This window comes from Myodes glareolus, chromosome 10 (assembly GCF_982192425.1).
Source record: "Myodes glareolus chromosome 10, mMyoGla1.1, whole genome shotgun sequence".
In the NCBI taxonomy this organism is placed as follows: domain Eukaryota; kingdom Metazoa; phylum Chordata; class Mammalia; order Rodentia; family Cricetidae; genus Myodes; species Myodes glareolus.
Window position 1 is genome coordinate 34,008,241 of NC_142035.1, and position 15,856 is coordinate 34,024,096.

At 41.3% G+C, this 15,856-nt stretch overlaps 1 protein-coding gene across 2 annotated transcripts in view; it reads right to left on the bottom strand.

Annotated features, from left to right (window-relative positions):
- Nucleotides 1-93: 93 nt before the first annotated feature.
- The window catches only part of Sec23b (SEC23 homolog B, COPII component), a 42,221-nt gene continuing 26,458 nt past the window's right edge, over nt 94-15,856 (bottom strand). For both annotated transcript variants that reach the window (XM_087911153.1, XM_087911154.1), the window contains exons 15-20: nt 13,334-13,411; nt 10,260-10,421; nt 8,776-8,862; nt 8,319-8,474; nt 7,395-7,460; nt 94-564 (exon numbers count right to left, since the gene is read on the bottom strand). In XM_087911153.1, coding sequence (XP_087767279.1) covers nt 475-564; nt 7,395-7,460; nt 8,319-8,474; nt 8,776-8,862; nt 10,260-10,421; nt 13,334-13,411 — 639 coding nt within the window. In that variant the 3' untranslated portion in view covers nt 94-474. The remainder of the gene's footprint in view (nt 565-7,394; nt 7,461-8,318; nt 8,475-8,775; nt 8,863-10,259; nt 10,422-13,333; nt 13,412-15,856) is intronic.

Genomic DNA, 15,856 nt, shown 5'->3' on the forward strand with positions numbered 1-15,856 from the left:
TATACTCCCCCCCACACACACACACACTTTTTGGCTATCACACACACTCTCTCTCACACACACACACATGCAGAGATAAAATCTGCGTCAGTATTATTTTGGCCAATGCTTTTCTCATCCAGATTTATTTCCTTTGTGATCATCAAGGTTCACTTAAACAAGCAGCCAAAAATACATAAACTCTGATTTTACAAAGACTCTAAAACATTAAAGTACAAAAAGTAAGTAAACATCTACAATTAGCAGAACATTTACGACCTTATATAATCTCACGTGTAGGAAAACAGGCAGAGAAGGAATACAAATAAATTATAACCTGAAGATGTATTATAACCTGAAGATATACATATAAAAATTCTTTGGGTTATTTATTAGAATCTTCCAGAAAGATGAAAGGAATGTTGCTAAGGTGATATTAACAGTGTGAGGATAGTCTGACAGTCCTGTCTTCCACTTCCGGGCTGCACTGTTAGTTTAAGAGGCACTGGACACAGCCAGCTTCTTCAAGTGATCCATAAACACCTGCAGGCTGACATCGTCTGTCAGGATGGGCGCTCCAGTCTCCTGCAACACAACCACAAAGGCTTACTGACAAAGACCTCAACAGCCACGCGCGATTCCCAGCTTGGTGCCTTCTGCCTGAGAACATTCATAGGTGTCACCTTCGTTCCTCACCACCCTGTCCTCTGCCTAGCTAATTCCATTCACCAGAAGCATGCTTTTCTCTAAACCCTTCCCTGAGATCTGGTCATTCCTGCCCGCTGCCAACAGTGTACGATATATGCCGGTCTACTTCATCCCTTCCCAGAGTCCTACAGATCCTCTCAGATCATCCAGGGCCCACACCAGTTGTGAGCACTCCGGTCTGTACAGCATCCCGACATGGAGCACAGCAGTGCCGGCACCGCGCCTATCTCTAAAGTGCTGTGCTGTAACGGAAAGGTGTCACAGGCAGGAGAATGGGTGACACTACCGGGAGACGGTGTTTGTGATTTAATTAATTCTCGAGAGGAAAAGACTGGGTAGAAATGGCAGTTTGCACCAAGATCTCAAATTTGTAAAGAAATAACATATGTACATCATGAAATATTTAGTTTCTATTACCTAGGAATAGTGGTTTGGGGTAATTTCTTTCTTTCTTTCTTTCCTAAAATCCAGTATTCCTGAGCAAAAATCTATGATGATAGAGGTAGGACAGTTCCAAGTACATTATACAGCCACAGTCACAGAAACGGATGAGTTACATTGCATTACCTAAGCAATGTCTTTATTAATGTCATTGCAAAGAAAATTACTAGAGACACAGGACATAACTTATGATAAAAAGGACCAACACACTAAGAAAACATAATGATCCTAAAAATGTACACAGCAAACAGAGGAGTAAGGCATGTGAGGAAAAACTAACGGAAGTGAAGAAGAGTCACAGCTACACCAGAGCTGGGCTGACAACTCATCCACAAACTGGGAGAACACAGTTAACTACTGGATATACAAGAACTCAGTGATGCCACCAACTGTAACGGGATCATTCCGCCAAACAGCCAGCTACACAATACTCTTTCTTTTCAAATGACCATGGAAGAATGGAAACCAAGACAGATTATGTCCCAGATCATAAAACAAACTTCAACAAATATAAAGAACTGAAATCATACAAAGTATGTTCCCAACCAAATGGAATCTACAGAGAAATCAATAACAAGAAATGAGGAAAATTCAGCACAGTTGGAAACAAGCAACAGGCACCAAAACCTGGGAAACACAGCAACGGCAGTGTGGACAGGGAACACTAATGAGAAGAGGGTATAGCTTCTTTATTTTTTATTTTATTTATAATGACAATTTTTTATTCATTTATTTTCATTTCTTATTTATTGTACATTTAGAGGTGTTTTACCTGCATGCATGTCTGTGCGTCATGTGCATGCAGTGCTCTTGGTGGCCAGAAGAGGACACTGGATCCCACAAGACTGGAGTTAAGGATGGTTGTGACCCACCATATGGGTGCTGGGAACCAAAGTGGGTTCTCCTGAAGAGCAGTCAGTACTCCACACCACACTGAGCCATCTCTCCAGGCCCACACGCCAACAATTTAAGCTCTATCAGCAGAGTAAAAGAAATCTGAAGCAAACAGAAGGAAGTAACAGCAAACACAACAGAATTCAGTTGGGCTGAAAATAAAGAGATAGCTGAGAGAAGTCAGTGAAATAAAGCTGGTACTGTGAGAGCCAAAGTTACATTTAAGTTTTAGTTACTACACCTTAGAGATCCATGAAACAAATGCCCCTTATCTGTAAGCCCCTTGCCCAAGGACAGATACAGACAGTTCCTGAAATGCTGGAGGTTATGGTTTATGGGCGATAACAAGCCACGTGTTTTCACTCCCCTAATCAAGTTTGTTTGAGCCATCTGCACCAACGTTCTTGATCACACATGGGTGAGAGGTTCACAGACAGAAAATACGCTTGCCCCTGACTGGTTGTAGGCTGGAAGTATGTCAGAATATATGTTTGCCCCTAATTGGACCTGATAGAAAATGAAATGAACTATGGGTTTTCCTTCTTAAGCCCTTGCCATTCTTGATTCTGGGCCATTTCCTGGAAACCCAGAGATGGACATGGCTAGAGCCTATCCACCTAGTCAGTACTAAATTAAAGCTTGCTTCAAATTTGGCTTTCAATTGTGGTAGTGGTCTTATCCTCGACTGTAGAAGGAATGGCAGGCCACTTCCCACTGCCCGCCCGCCCAGCTAGCTTTACCCAAAATAATTACATGGAAACTGTATTCTTTTAAACACTGCCTGGCCCATTATCTGTAGCCTCTTATTGGCTAACTTTCACATATTGATTCAACCCATTTCTAATAATCTGTATGTCACCACGAGGTCGTGGCTTACCGGGAAAGATTCAGCATGTCTGACCTGGTAGCTTCATGGCGGGTGGCTCTCTGCCTCTGCCTGACTCTGCTTCTTTCTCCCAGCATTCTGTTCTGTCTACTCCACCTATCTAAGCTGCTGTCCTATCAAAGGCCGAGGCAGTTTCTTTATTAACCAATGAAAGTAACACATAGACAGATGACCCTTCTCCATCATTCGACTAGTGGAATTAACAGTAGTTTTGAAGATAAATAAACTTCCAAGCTTCTAGCAAGACAGGAAAGAAAATAAAACTTACTAATATAAAGAATGAAGCTGGACTATGGATATCTAAAGAATGTTTGTGTGTGTGTGTGTGTGTGTGTGTGTGTGTGTGTGTATGTGTGTGTTTGAAAGCTTAACAAAAATAATTCCTCAAAGCACACAACTGCCCAATTACTCAACATGGAAAAGATAATTTGAACACCTTTAAAAATTATAGACAGTAAATTAGCAATGTAAAAAAATCTCTATACTCTGATGGTTTCACTGGAAAATTCCACCAAATTTCTCAGGGCAGGCATGATGGAACACAACTTTCATCCCAGCACTGGGGAGGCAGAGGCAGGCAGATCTCTGTAAATTTGAGGCTGGCCTAGCCTACAGAGTAGGTTTCAGGACAGCCAGGGCAGAGGGGAGGGCAGAGAAAGAGGAGGACGGAAGGAAGGAAGGAAGGAAAGAAGGAAGAAAGGAAAGGAGGGAAGGAGGTAGATAGATAAGGTTGGCTTAATATTCAAAAATATCAACATAATCCACCTTAGTAAAAGGCTTAAAAAGGAAAAATCATGATTATACCAAAGAATATATTTAAAAATACTTCTATATTCAGCACTCACTGATAATAAAGAATCTCAGAAAAATACCAACAGAAAGGTCTTTTAGAATTTGATAAAGAGATCTAGGAAAAGCTTACAGCTACCACTGTACTCAGTGGTAAAAGGCAGAATGTTTGTCCCATAAGCCTGAGGTCTCAGGAAGAATGTCCTGATACTAGGGGTTCTCACTGCAAGAGGAGAAGTCATTCCAATTGAGAAAAGCAATCAAACTGGCTCTACTTGCAGATGACATGCCTCTCTCAGAAGATAATCCCAAAAAATTACTATAAAAGTTCCTAGAACAAATACACAGAACACAAGATGAGCACATACAATATTTTTTCTATGTATTAGCAATGGAAATCAGATTATCAAAATAAAAATACTGCAAGGAACAGAGAACACCAGTGATCTCAGCACCTAGAAGGCTAAGGCAGGAAGATCAAGTTCAGGTCAGTCTGTACAACTACTAGGGTCCTGCTTCAAAACAAAGTAAGTAAAATAAAGTGAGACACCAGTCAAAACCACCTTTAGGACAGAAATACATGTATGAAGTATGAATATATGAATCAAGAGGTTTAATACAAGGAGAGTCATACCAAGTTCATAGTCAAATTATCTTCAAATAGGCTTGAAATTCTTATAAAACCTCTACAAGTATTTTTAAAGACAAAAAAAATTAGCCTAAAATTCATAAAGAAAAGCAAAAGAACTAGAATAAGAGTTTTTCTCAAAAGAATAAAGTGCAAAGAATCTAGTCTGTGGTTTTAAAGCTCTGGTATTGGTATAAGCACAGATCAGGAAAACAATGAAAACCAGGAAATAGCCTCACAATGTACATCCTACTATGATCTTTGACAGATACAAAAGCAAACCAAGAAGCGGCCTTTTCCACAAATGATACCAAAGTGATTAGATATTCATGTGTAGAAGAAATCCCCATTACCTTCCGTAAAAAAAAAAAAAGTTAATCAAAGCTGGCCATGGTGAGGCCCAGCACTTGGAAGACAGAGATAGGTGGGTTTTGTTAGTTCAAGATCAGCCTAGTCTACATAGTGAGTTCCAGGACAGCCAGGGCTATGCAGAGAAACCTCTGTCTCAAAATAATAATAAAAATATCAAGATGAATTATTGCCTAAAATGCAATATAAAACTATTTTTTAAAGATTACAGGAGGAAAAGAAAAGAAAACAAAACAAAAAAATCTTTGGGATCTGTGGTCATTTGAAAAGAATGGCTCTCATAGACTCATATTGAATCCTTAGTCTCCAGTTGCTGTTTGGGGAGGATCAGGAAGTGTGGTCTTGTTGGAAAAGGTATAATTGGGTTTGAGGTTTCAAAGGACTTAACCCCCCCTTTTGAGTTATCTCTCTGCTTCCTATTTGTGGAACAAGATGTGAGCTCTCACCTACTGCTGCCACAGCCTTTGTTCCACCATCCAGGCTGGCCTCGAACTCACAGAGATCCTCCTGTGTTTGTCTCTCAAGTGCTGGGATTAAAGGTGTGCACCACTACAGCCGGCAAACATTTTCTTTAAGAAGTTGTTTTGTGACAGAAATACAAAAGTAACTAGACAGGATCTCAGACTAGAAAAAGGGTTCTTAAACCTTACTCCAAAAGCACAATCCACAGCAGGAAAAACTGATAAAGTAAAACTATATAAACATTTAAAACTTCTGCCTTGTAAAGAGAATGAACAGCTAAGTTGCAAATAAAAGTACTTACAAGTGACACACCTAAAAAGGAGTAGCATCTAGGTCACATAAAGAACCCTCAGTCTCAGCCGGTAGGTGACGGGTGCACGCTTTTAATGCCAGCACTCGGGAAGCAAAGGCATGTGGATTTCTGAATTTGAGGCCAGCCTGGTCTTCAGACTGAGTTCCAAGACAGCCAGGGCTATGCAGAGAAATGTCTGGTGAGGGGTGGTGGGAGGAACCCTTACTCTCAGCAACATAGGAAAGCAAATGATCTGATTAGACCACAGACAAATGATAGAGACATTTCACAGAAGATAAAAAGATAGCACACAAGCCACCTGTGATGAACATGAAAAAATATTCAACATCATCAGTCATTAGGAAAATATAAATTAAAGCCAGTGATAGCCGAGTTAGGGTGCACACCTAGAATGCCAGAACAGTAAAGGCTGAAGTAGGAAAATCCCAGTGTAAGGTCTTTGTCTCAAAAAACCAAAGGCTGGAGATGCAGCTCTGTGGTACAGCGTAGACCTATTACACAGGCCCTGGTAGATGGAGCTACAAGAATACCCAAAATACAAGGAATGACAACATCAAATGCTGGCAAAATTACAACACTCAGCCACAGCTATTAGAGATGTAAAGAGGTACAGCTGCTCTCAGCAAGTGCAGCAGTTTCTTTAAAATACTAAACACACAACTACCATAGAACCTATCAAATATACTTCTGTGCCTTTATCTCAAAGAAATGAAGTCATGTTCAAATAAAACCTGTATTTAATTGTTTATAACAATTGTATTCCTAAGAGCTCAAAACTGCAAACATCCTAAGATGCCCTTAAATATATGCATGACCAAACCAAGTGTGATATGTATACTGTAGACTACTTCTCTGCAAATAAAAAGGAATGGATTATTAATGCACATAACAACATGGAGTAATCTATAGATAATTACACTTGAGTGAAACAAAACAAAATAACCATAACAGGTAATCTACTATATAACCTTATATTTATGGTTTTTTAGTGTGTGTGTGTGTGTGTGTGTGTGTGTGTGTGTGTGTTTGTGTTTGTATTGCTAAGACGGAACCCAGAAACTTGTGCATGCTATGCAAGTGCTCTACCACTGACCCACTGGCCTATATTCCTAGCCCTACCTAACAATCTGAATAATGAATACAGAAATACTGAGCAAAGGATTAGTAAGCATCAAATGTTAAAGATGGGGGAGGGTAGTAATGGTTATGAAAGACACTATGAGAGATCATCATATCACTGATAATATCCTGAGTATGATAATGAATTATTATTTTTCAGAATGTTACTATTATTAGTTTTAAAATTAGTTACAGGGTATCTCTTCATATTATTATGATTCAATTTTCTTAAGACAGGGTCTCACTAGCTCTGGCTAGCCTGGAACTCAGAGATCCACCTGCCTCTGCAAGCTGGGTAACGGAATTAAAGACACGTGCCACCATGCCCAACTTGTTGTATTATTTCTTATAACTGCAGATAAACTTACAGCTATCTCAAAAACAAAGTTTAATTTAAAACATTAAATTCAACAAATTTTAAATATAAACAAAGTTTAAATTAAAACATTTCAAGATCCTGAGGATCTTGAAAGAAAAACAAATTTAGAGAATAATTAGGCAAATGAGTAAGGCTGGAAGTGAAGAGTGGATAGATCAATAGGAAACAGGAGATGTCCTGTAGGCATGTGCATGAGGAGAGACGCACAAAGGCTGCAGTGGTGCACACTGCCCCGCCCCCAGCACAGGAAGCTGTGTGTAGGAGACCCACATAGGTAGTACCCTACTCCCCACATAACTATGGTACTTGGAGTCCACACCCCAACAGAGTCATTCTGTCTGAACCAAAACAGGTTCAACTTATAGGTTCAAACAAGCTTTAACTAAAAGTAGCTTAACCTTCTCCCCAGACACCCAGCAATTCTTACCTGTCCCCAAGCATACAAGTTATTGTGTGTCTGAGATGGATTAACTTTAGACAACAGGAATCGAGCCTTTAAAAATAAAAATATTTTAAAGATTAAAAATAATATTAATGTACAAAAAGTAAAGTTTTTACATTTGTTTAAAATAGATTTTTTTCTTTTGTCTTTTTTCTTTCTCCCTTTTTTTTCCTGTTTAGAAATCTATTACTTTTATCTTAAGCCCATTGGCTCCCCAGTTACAAATGATCTAGACATACTGATAATCTTATATTTTCATATTAGGACATCCATTTAACAAGAAGTCACCACTAGGCATAGCAAGGCACACATGTGGTAGTTTGGATGTAATTGGCCCCCACAAGCTCATAAGGAGGTGCAGCCTTGTTGAAGTAGATGTGGCCTTGTTAGAGGAAGTGTGTCACTGTGGGGGCGGCTTTTAGGTCTCTTATGCTCAAGCTATCACTAGTTCAATTCACTTCCTATTGCCTGCAGATCAAGACATAGCTCTATCTCCACTCTCAGCTCCTTCTCCAGCACTACGTCTGCCTGCATGCAGCCATGACCCACCATGATGATGATGGACTAAACCTTAGAACTGTAAGCCACCCAATTAAATGTTTTTCTTTATAAGAGTTGTCATGGTCATGGTGTCTCTTCACAGCCATAGGGCACTGACCAAGACATGTAGGAAGCAAATCTTTGAGGATCATGAGTTTGAGGCCAACCTGCACTACACAGTAAGTCTCAGGCCAGCCTGGAAGTAAAATAAACAACTAAAACTAAACAAAGATCATAGCTGAAAAAATACCTGTAAGTAAATTTATGCTACCATATAAAATTGTAATCAGTCTATTGATATTAATATCCATATCTGTTGATCATCAAACTACAAAAAAATCCACTAGAGCTAGAATGGGGCTCACCCACCTGACTGCCACCATGTTCTGTGTTGATATAACGTGGCATTGGGAAGCGTGCTTGCAGAATTTCTTGTGCATCATCCAGTGGTGCCTGCAGAAGGTGCTTGAAGTTTTCATACTCAGGCATGTCCTGGTATCCAGCTTTTCGCCACTGGGCTATGGTCTACACCAAAACAAACCAATCAAAACTGCTGTTGAAGCGCTGATAGCAGCCTTCAACACTTAGGACATTCTTCCACTAGCACCATCCAAAACAGGCTGTCAGTGAAGAAGTCTGTGATGGTACAAAGAGAGAATGACTCCCCCAAGCCATCCTCCAACATGTGCGAGCCCGCGCGTGCGTGCACGCACACACACACACACACACACACACACACACACACACACACACAATAAATCAAAATCAATAACAGAAAAACAAAACAAAACAGGAGTCAAGAAAGAAACTGATGATATCGTCTTACCTCACCAAGATAAATAACAATTTGGAAGAAAGTATCCATCAGCAGAATCCGGTCGGCGAGAATGCTGCTGCTGTCCAGGAGCACAGGCTATGGAAGAGGACAAGTGGCATTGGTCCTCCCTCTCCACACAACAGCCACTCCAGTCCCCCACGCACAAGTGCACAAAAAGCAAGGATGCTCTTCACAAACGGTTCTGGCACAGGGCTTCCCCTCTTCACACACTGCATTCCACTCCCCAAACTGATAACTCTAAATCTCAGCTTTGTAGAAGACACAGGCTGTTGACACTCCATCAGTCGGGGACAGAAACTGATGCTAGTTTGTGGTCCAGAAGCCAGAGCATGATCTGACCTTTCTCTGTTCTGTTCCAGAACTACTCTTAATCTGCTGATCTTTTCTCAACTACCGTAGCTAGAGCTAGAATGAACAAGGGTGCCTGTATGAAAGAGAATTTAATGCAAGTTTTCAAAGTTTACCACAAAATATGTTTCATTATGATTTTATTTCAATAATAAAAGTAACTTGTACTCATTTCAGAAAACCCGTAGTTGAAAACAAGAAACACTGAGATTACTTCCCGTATTCTTCTTTATTTTTATAGGCTTTTAGTTTAGTATGAGTAACTTAGAATTTATTTCGTTGTTAGCCCTTTTTAATTTAAAAATCATTATTGGTTTTATTTGCAAATTGGGCAACATTCCATTCCATTAAGTTTTTAAGGTGTCCCTGCCTTGGTCCCATTCACCTCACCAACAACGAGTGGGGCCTGCTAGAGCCGGAGCCGTCTGTCACTGTGCCTGCGATTCACTCTGCAATCATCTTTCCACTTCTTCCTCTCCGCTTCTCTCCACTCTTGCACGCGTCTCAGGACAGTTTTAATTTTGCTCATATATTGCTCAGTTAGGTTTTAAGGCTATTGCATTTCTCCAGCCTCTTTTCCATAGGACATTCTTTACTAAACTAAAAAAAGTTTCTACTTTGATTTTTACATTTTTATGTTTTACTATGTTATATAAATTATGTGACTATTTCTTAGAATATTTTTCCTTCTACTGAGTACTTGGATTGCCATCTGATTCCTTTTTTTTTCAGTGCCTGAACCAGGTTCTCATGTATTCAAGGCAGGCTCTCTACCAGCCCGAATTCTCTGTAGTAGTTCATTTTCTTGTTTCTTTGAATAAAGCCTTCTCTGTATTCATACTCGTATTTCTTTTAGATACTTCACAAGGCTTGGACGTACTGGGCAAAGTATGTGAACACTGTGGGTTTCCTCAATTAATGCCTGCTTTCCACAGACCAAAAACAGATTTAGGATATTATCTGATTTTTCCTAATTTTTATACTCAGAAACAATATAAAGCACTATAAACTCAAGGTTTTGTTTACAGTTCTCCTCTAAGACTCTATTTGGTAAAGAAAAACAACCAAAACAGCTCATGATGAAGTCACGTCACTCTTAGAAAAGCATGGATGCCCAGCCTCACCTCTGGGGGTCCATGGAAGGAGTAGGAATAGAGAATGGGCTGGATCATGATGAGGGACTGGGTCAGGTCCTGCCTGGCAAAGTGGTGTCTGTAATAGGACGACTCGTCGGGACTGTTGTTGAACACTTGAAGAAATGGAGATCTTCTCAGGTGGAACATGAACTGCATGCACAAAAGAAAAAGACAAGAGGATACATTCGTGATGCTGGGCACGCAGAGTCATCTACTCTGGATTCTAAAACATGAAACCTAGACTCCGAGAAAAACATCTGTGCACTCAGAGACACAAGAAGGGCGGCAGCAGAACTGGGGACAAGGAAAGGGATCTACAGTTTTACACGTAGCCCATTCCAGGTGGGCTTTGCTTGCTTTATGACACGATGATCTTTTGTGTCTGGCCTCAAATCTGAGATTCTCCTGCCTCAGTCCTCTTAAGTGCTGAAATTACAAGCATGTGGCACCATATATGGCTCAGCAAGATAAAAAAAAAAAATTATAGAGCTCTGGTACACAAGAATGTGAATGTAGGGGCTGATGGCTCAGCAGTTAAGAGCACTGGCTGCTCGTAAAAGGACCAGGGTTCAATTCTCAGCACCCATATGGCAGCTCACAACTGTCTGTAACTCCAGTTGCAGGGGATCAGACACTATCACACAGATATACTTGCAGGCAAAAGACCAATGCACACAAAATAAAATAAATAAATCATTTAAAAAAGAAGGTGAATATATTTAAAACCATACAATTATATATTTGAAAGAGGTTAAGATGATAAAGTTGAGGCTAGAAAGTTGGTGCTCCTGCAGAGGATCTGAATTCAGCTCCCAGCACCCAAGTCACATGGCTCTCAACTACCCATAATTCCAGCTCTAGGGGATCCATTGCCCTCTCTGAAGGCACTGCACTCTTGTGCACGTAACCACACATATCCCTTCACACACAAATTAAATCTTTTTTTAAACTATTAAGTATTTGCTGGGCGGTGGTAGCTCAAACCTTTAATCCTAGCACTAGAGAGACAAAGGCAGGTGGATCTCTGAGTTCAAGGCCAGCCTGGTCTACAGAGTGAGTTCTAGAACAGCCAGAGCTACATGGAGAAACCTGTCTCAAAAAACCAGGGGAAAAAGAAAAAAAAACAGGTAAGTTTTTGCCTGCATGTGTTACATATAAGCATACATGTGGCCAAACAATTACGTATATGTACCTGTGTGTATATATACATGCGGAAACCCCAGGCGGATGTCCTGTGTCTTTCTCTGTCACGCTCCACTTTTACTTAATGAGGCAAGTCTCTCATTTGAACCCAGAACTTGCCAACAGGCTATTCTAATTAGCCAGCTTGCCCTGGAGACCCCATCTCTAACTCCTGAGAGCTAGGTTATAAATAGCCACCACACCTACCTAGCTTTTGCTTGGGTACTGTGGAATCTCCTTATGCCCAAGAAGATAAATTTTGTCTTTTTTTAAAAAAACACAATTTTAAAAATGTCTTATGATTGTTGCTCTTAAGTGTCACTTTTAGGTATTTTTGCTTTCTGGTTTTGTTTTTTAAAAGCAAGGATCATGTAGCCTGGGCTAACTGTGAACTCCAAATCCTCCTGCCTTCACTTCTCAAGTGTTAGGATTATAGATGTGTGCCTCTATGGCAAGGTAAGATTTTTTTTTATTATTATTTTAATGACTTGCCCCTTATTTAGTGTTTGTTTGTTTTTTATTTTATTTTACATGGATGGGGTTTTGCCTTCACGTCCAGGCACTATGTGCATGCTGTCCCCAAGGAAGCAAGAAGAGGGAATCAGATCCCCTGGAACTGAAGTTACAAAGAGTTGTTAGTTGTCATGTAGGTGCTGGGAATTGAACTTGTATCCTCCTGAAGAGCAATCAGCAGTCTTAACTTCTCAGCCATCTCTTCAACCCCTTAAAGATTGATTTTACTTTTAATTATGGGGGCGGAGACATGTGCATCTGAGTATAGGTATCCAGAGTCCAAAAATGTCAGGTCTCCTGGAGCTGGAGTTATCTGTACTTGTGAGCCACCCAACGTAGGTGCTGAGAATGGAACTCAGTCCTCTGAAAAAAACAGTACACACTCCTAACAACTGGGCCACCTCTCAAGCCTTCCAGGTGAGATTTTTAAAATTTATTTTTATATAAAATAAAAATATGTGTTCTGTGTGTTTGTATGTCACATGTGGGTGCCCAAGAATACCACAAGAGGGTGTAGGGTCCTTGGAGCTAGAGCCACAAGCAGTTGTGAGCCATCTGATGTAGGTACTGGGAACCCAACTTAGGTCCCCTAAAGGCAGCAACCACTCTTAGGTATGAGCCATTTGTCCAGCCCCCAGCTAAAATTCTTTTGTTTGCTTTGTTTTTCAAAGAACTTCCCCATGAAGGAGCATAGTGTAGAAACACCAGCTGAAAAGGCTTTTATGATTTCATCTACAGAGAATTCTAAGAGTGCTCTTATACTGTGCTCAACCCTCAAAGTCTCAAAAGTGCTTTCCCCCTGGGCTTAGTTTCTTTGGGAACAGATATTCTTTCTCTTGAGTAAGTCTCTGGAGAATGCAGGACCTCTCCAGTCCAGGGACTCTGGAGGGTGGAGACTCTGGTGGGATCCACTGGATCCAGGCTGTAGGCACAACCCAACAAGCTTCAGATCTGTCTGCTTTTCACAGTGGCGTTTGAAGGAGAGTCCTCTGAAGGTAAGGATTTCACACCTTTAAAGAGATTTCAATCACTGCTTCAGGCCACTTCTTCCTTCTAAATTTGAGGAAACACAGACCCACAGAGCTCTCAGACCTAACTAAGAGCAGCAGCAGGGCCCATGCTAGCACTGCACCCTGACTGCCCAGCCCATGGCTCTTTTCATACCATTACCCACCATATCCTGCTCCAGACACAGCACCGGAAAGCCCTAGGACCCAGCTATTGGCCACTTACATGTACAAAGCACTATTCAAGTGCTGTACACTTGCTGGCTTCAACAGAGGTCCAAAGAGGTGGGATAGCCGTAATTACAGAAAAGTTCTAACAATGCATTCTTCTATAGTTGTCTTTAAAACCATAGCTCTTACCTGAGGATACAGAGAAAAGGAGTCTGATAATCTGAAAGACGCAGGGTCTTCTTTGTTATACTGCCCAAACTTCTGACACTGTTGAAAGAAAACAGGGAAAAGAGAGTGGTTAGTGTCACCGAGAAAAGTCCCAGACCAAAGAACTACTTCTCATGAATTCAGACAAGCATATCTCAGGCATGAAGGGCAGACAAATCAACAAGTCTTGTCAAAACACAGAACCTGACAACTAGAGTTCAGTAGTAAAACACTTACTTAGCATGTTCAAGGCCCTGGGGGAAGAGTGGAAGATTCTAAATCTCAAATCAACTGGTGGTAATGCTGGCCTGAGGAGCACTCTAACCACATGTGTGTTCAGCAATGCTGGCCTGAGGAGCACTCTAACCACATGTGTGTTCAGCAATGCTGGCCTGAGGAGCACTCTAACCCCATGTGTGTTCAGCAATGCTGGCCTGAGGAGCACTCTAACCACATGTGTGTTCAGCAATGCTGGCCTGAGGAGCACTCTAACCACATGTGTGTTAAGCAAGCTCTCGGAGGCACCCACCCACATGAAAACCCTGAAAGACCATGAAAACTAGCAATTACAGATCAACCTTGCTGCTCTCTGCTATTACAACTCAAGTTTCTTCCTCCTTTCAATGGTAGGTTTCTGAACCAGAATGTATTCCTGCTTTATTTATTTCTTTATTTAGTTAGTCAGTTAGATAGTTAAGCTTTTTGAGACAGGGTCATACTAACCTCAACTGCAAGGTGATTCTCCTGCCTTCCAGGTGCTGAGATTACAGTCATGCACACCATGTCCAGTCTTGCCTTTATTTCTGATCAAACATTCCCTTCAGACACTAGAGAGTGAGGCCCTGGGGTGTTAGAAAATCCTGCTCCTAACAATTAGCTTTCTCCTGTCAAAGCTCATGTCCTTTCCTAGTCCTCATCTTCTTGAGCTTCCTAGCAGTATTACACTCACGGCTTTCCAAACTCCTTAAAACTGCCTCCTGAAGCCAGCAAGATGCTCAGCAGGGACAGGTTTTTGCCACCAAACCTGACAAACTGAGTTCTGATCACTGGAATCCATATGATAGAAAATGAGAACCAACTCCCACAGACCATCCCGACCTCCACTTGTACACCATGGTATACACATGCATGTGTGCGCACGCATGCGCGTGTGTACACACACACATACACACTCACACTGATGTAATAAAAAACCTTCGGCTGCTAAAATAGCCACTTTACTTTGTCATTCTCTTTCCCATCAGCCCTGTGTTCAAGGCTCCCTGTCCTCCTCAGGATTGCTCACAAGTTAATTCTTATCTCCTGTCCCATCCTCCCTGCTTTATCTACGCATGAACAAGAAACAGACCAACGTCATCCAAACCCCTTCCTCAGTGGTGCCCGTGCTCCAGCTGGGACTTCCACCAACTACATGATCACTTTCCCTAGACTATGTTTTCTAGCTCACAGACAACCTACCAAAGACACATTATATTTTAAAGTTGGAGGGTGGAGTGGGCTAGGAAGATGGCTCCATTGTTAACAGCCTGACTGCTTTTACAGAGGGCCAGATTTCAATTCCTACTGCCCACTTCAGGCAGCTTACAACTACTTGTAACTCCAGCTCTAGAGGATCCAATGCCTTCTTCTAGTACCTGCATGCATGTGTGCATTCACACACAGAAGCACTGAAAAAAAAGAAAGACCTTCAACCCACCCTGCAGTTGCTGCCACTTCCTACGCTCTGCCTCACCACCATCCTGCAGTTGTCCACACCTCAAACGCAAGTTGTAATTTGAATGAAATGTCCCTGGTAAGTCTTCATCATCTGAGTGTTATTCCCCAGTCGGTGACTGTTTGGAGAAGATTAAGAGATGAGGCCTTGCTGGAGGAAGAAAGTCGCTAGAGGTGGGCTTTAAAGTTTCAAAAGACTCCCACCTTTCTGAGTTAGCGCTCTCTGCCTCTTGTTTGTCATCTGACATGTGAGCTCTCAGCTGCTTGACAATTGCTACCCCTACTCCACCTTCATGGACTTTAACCCCTGAAATAGTAAATCCAAACTGATTGTCCTGTAAGTTGCCTAGGTCACGGTGTTTTATAAGACAGAAGCCAATAATAACTTTTAAAAATAGTAATTTGTTTAAATTATTTTATTTTTATTTATGTACATGGACATATATGCGCTCAAGAAGGCCAGAAGATGCCACTGGACTCCCTAGAATTGGAGTTATAGGTGGTTGTGAGGCACCCTACCTGGGTGCTAGGAACCAAATTCAGGTCCCCTGGAAGATCAATACACATTCCTAACCACTGAACCATCTCTCCAGCAGGACGTTTTGATTTTTCTTATTTTATATACTTATTTCAGAATGTTTCAGTAATTTTTTCAGCTCCTTCTTCCAAAATGGTCACTCCATTCCTATTGCTATGGCCCTGTCTCAGCTCCCTCCATCAGGCCAGAAATCTTTCCCCTGTGACTCTCCTCAAATGGGGGTGCTACATGTAAACACAAGCACCATGCCTGTC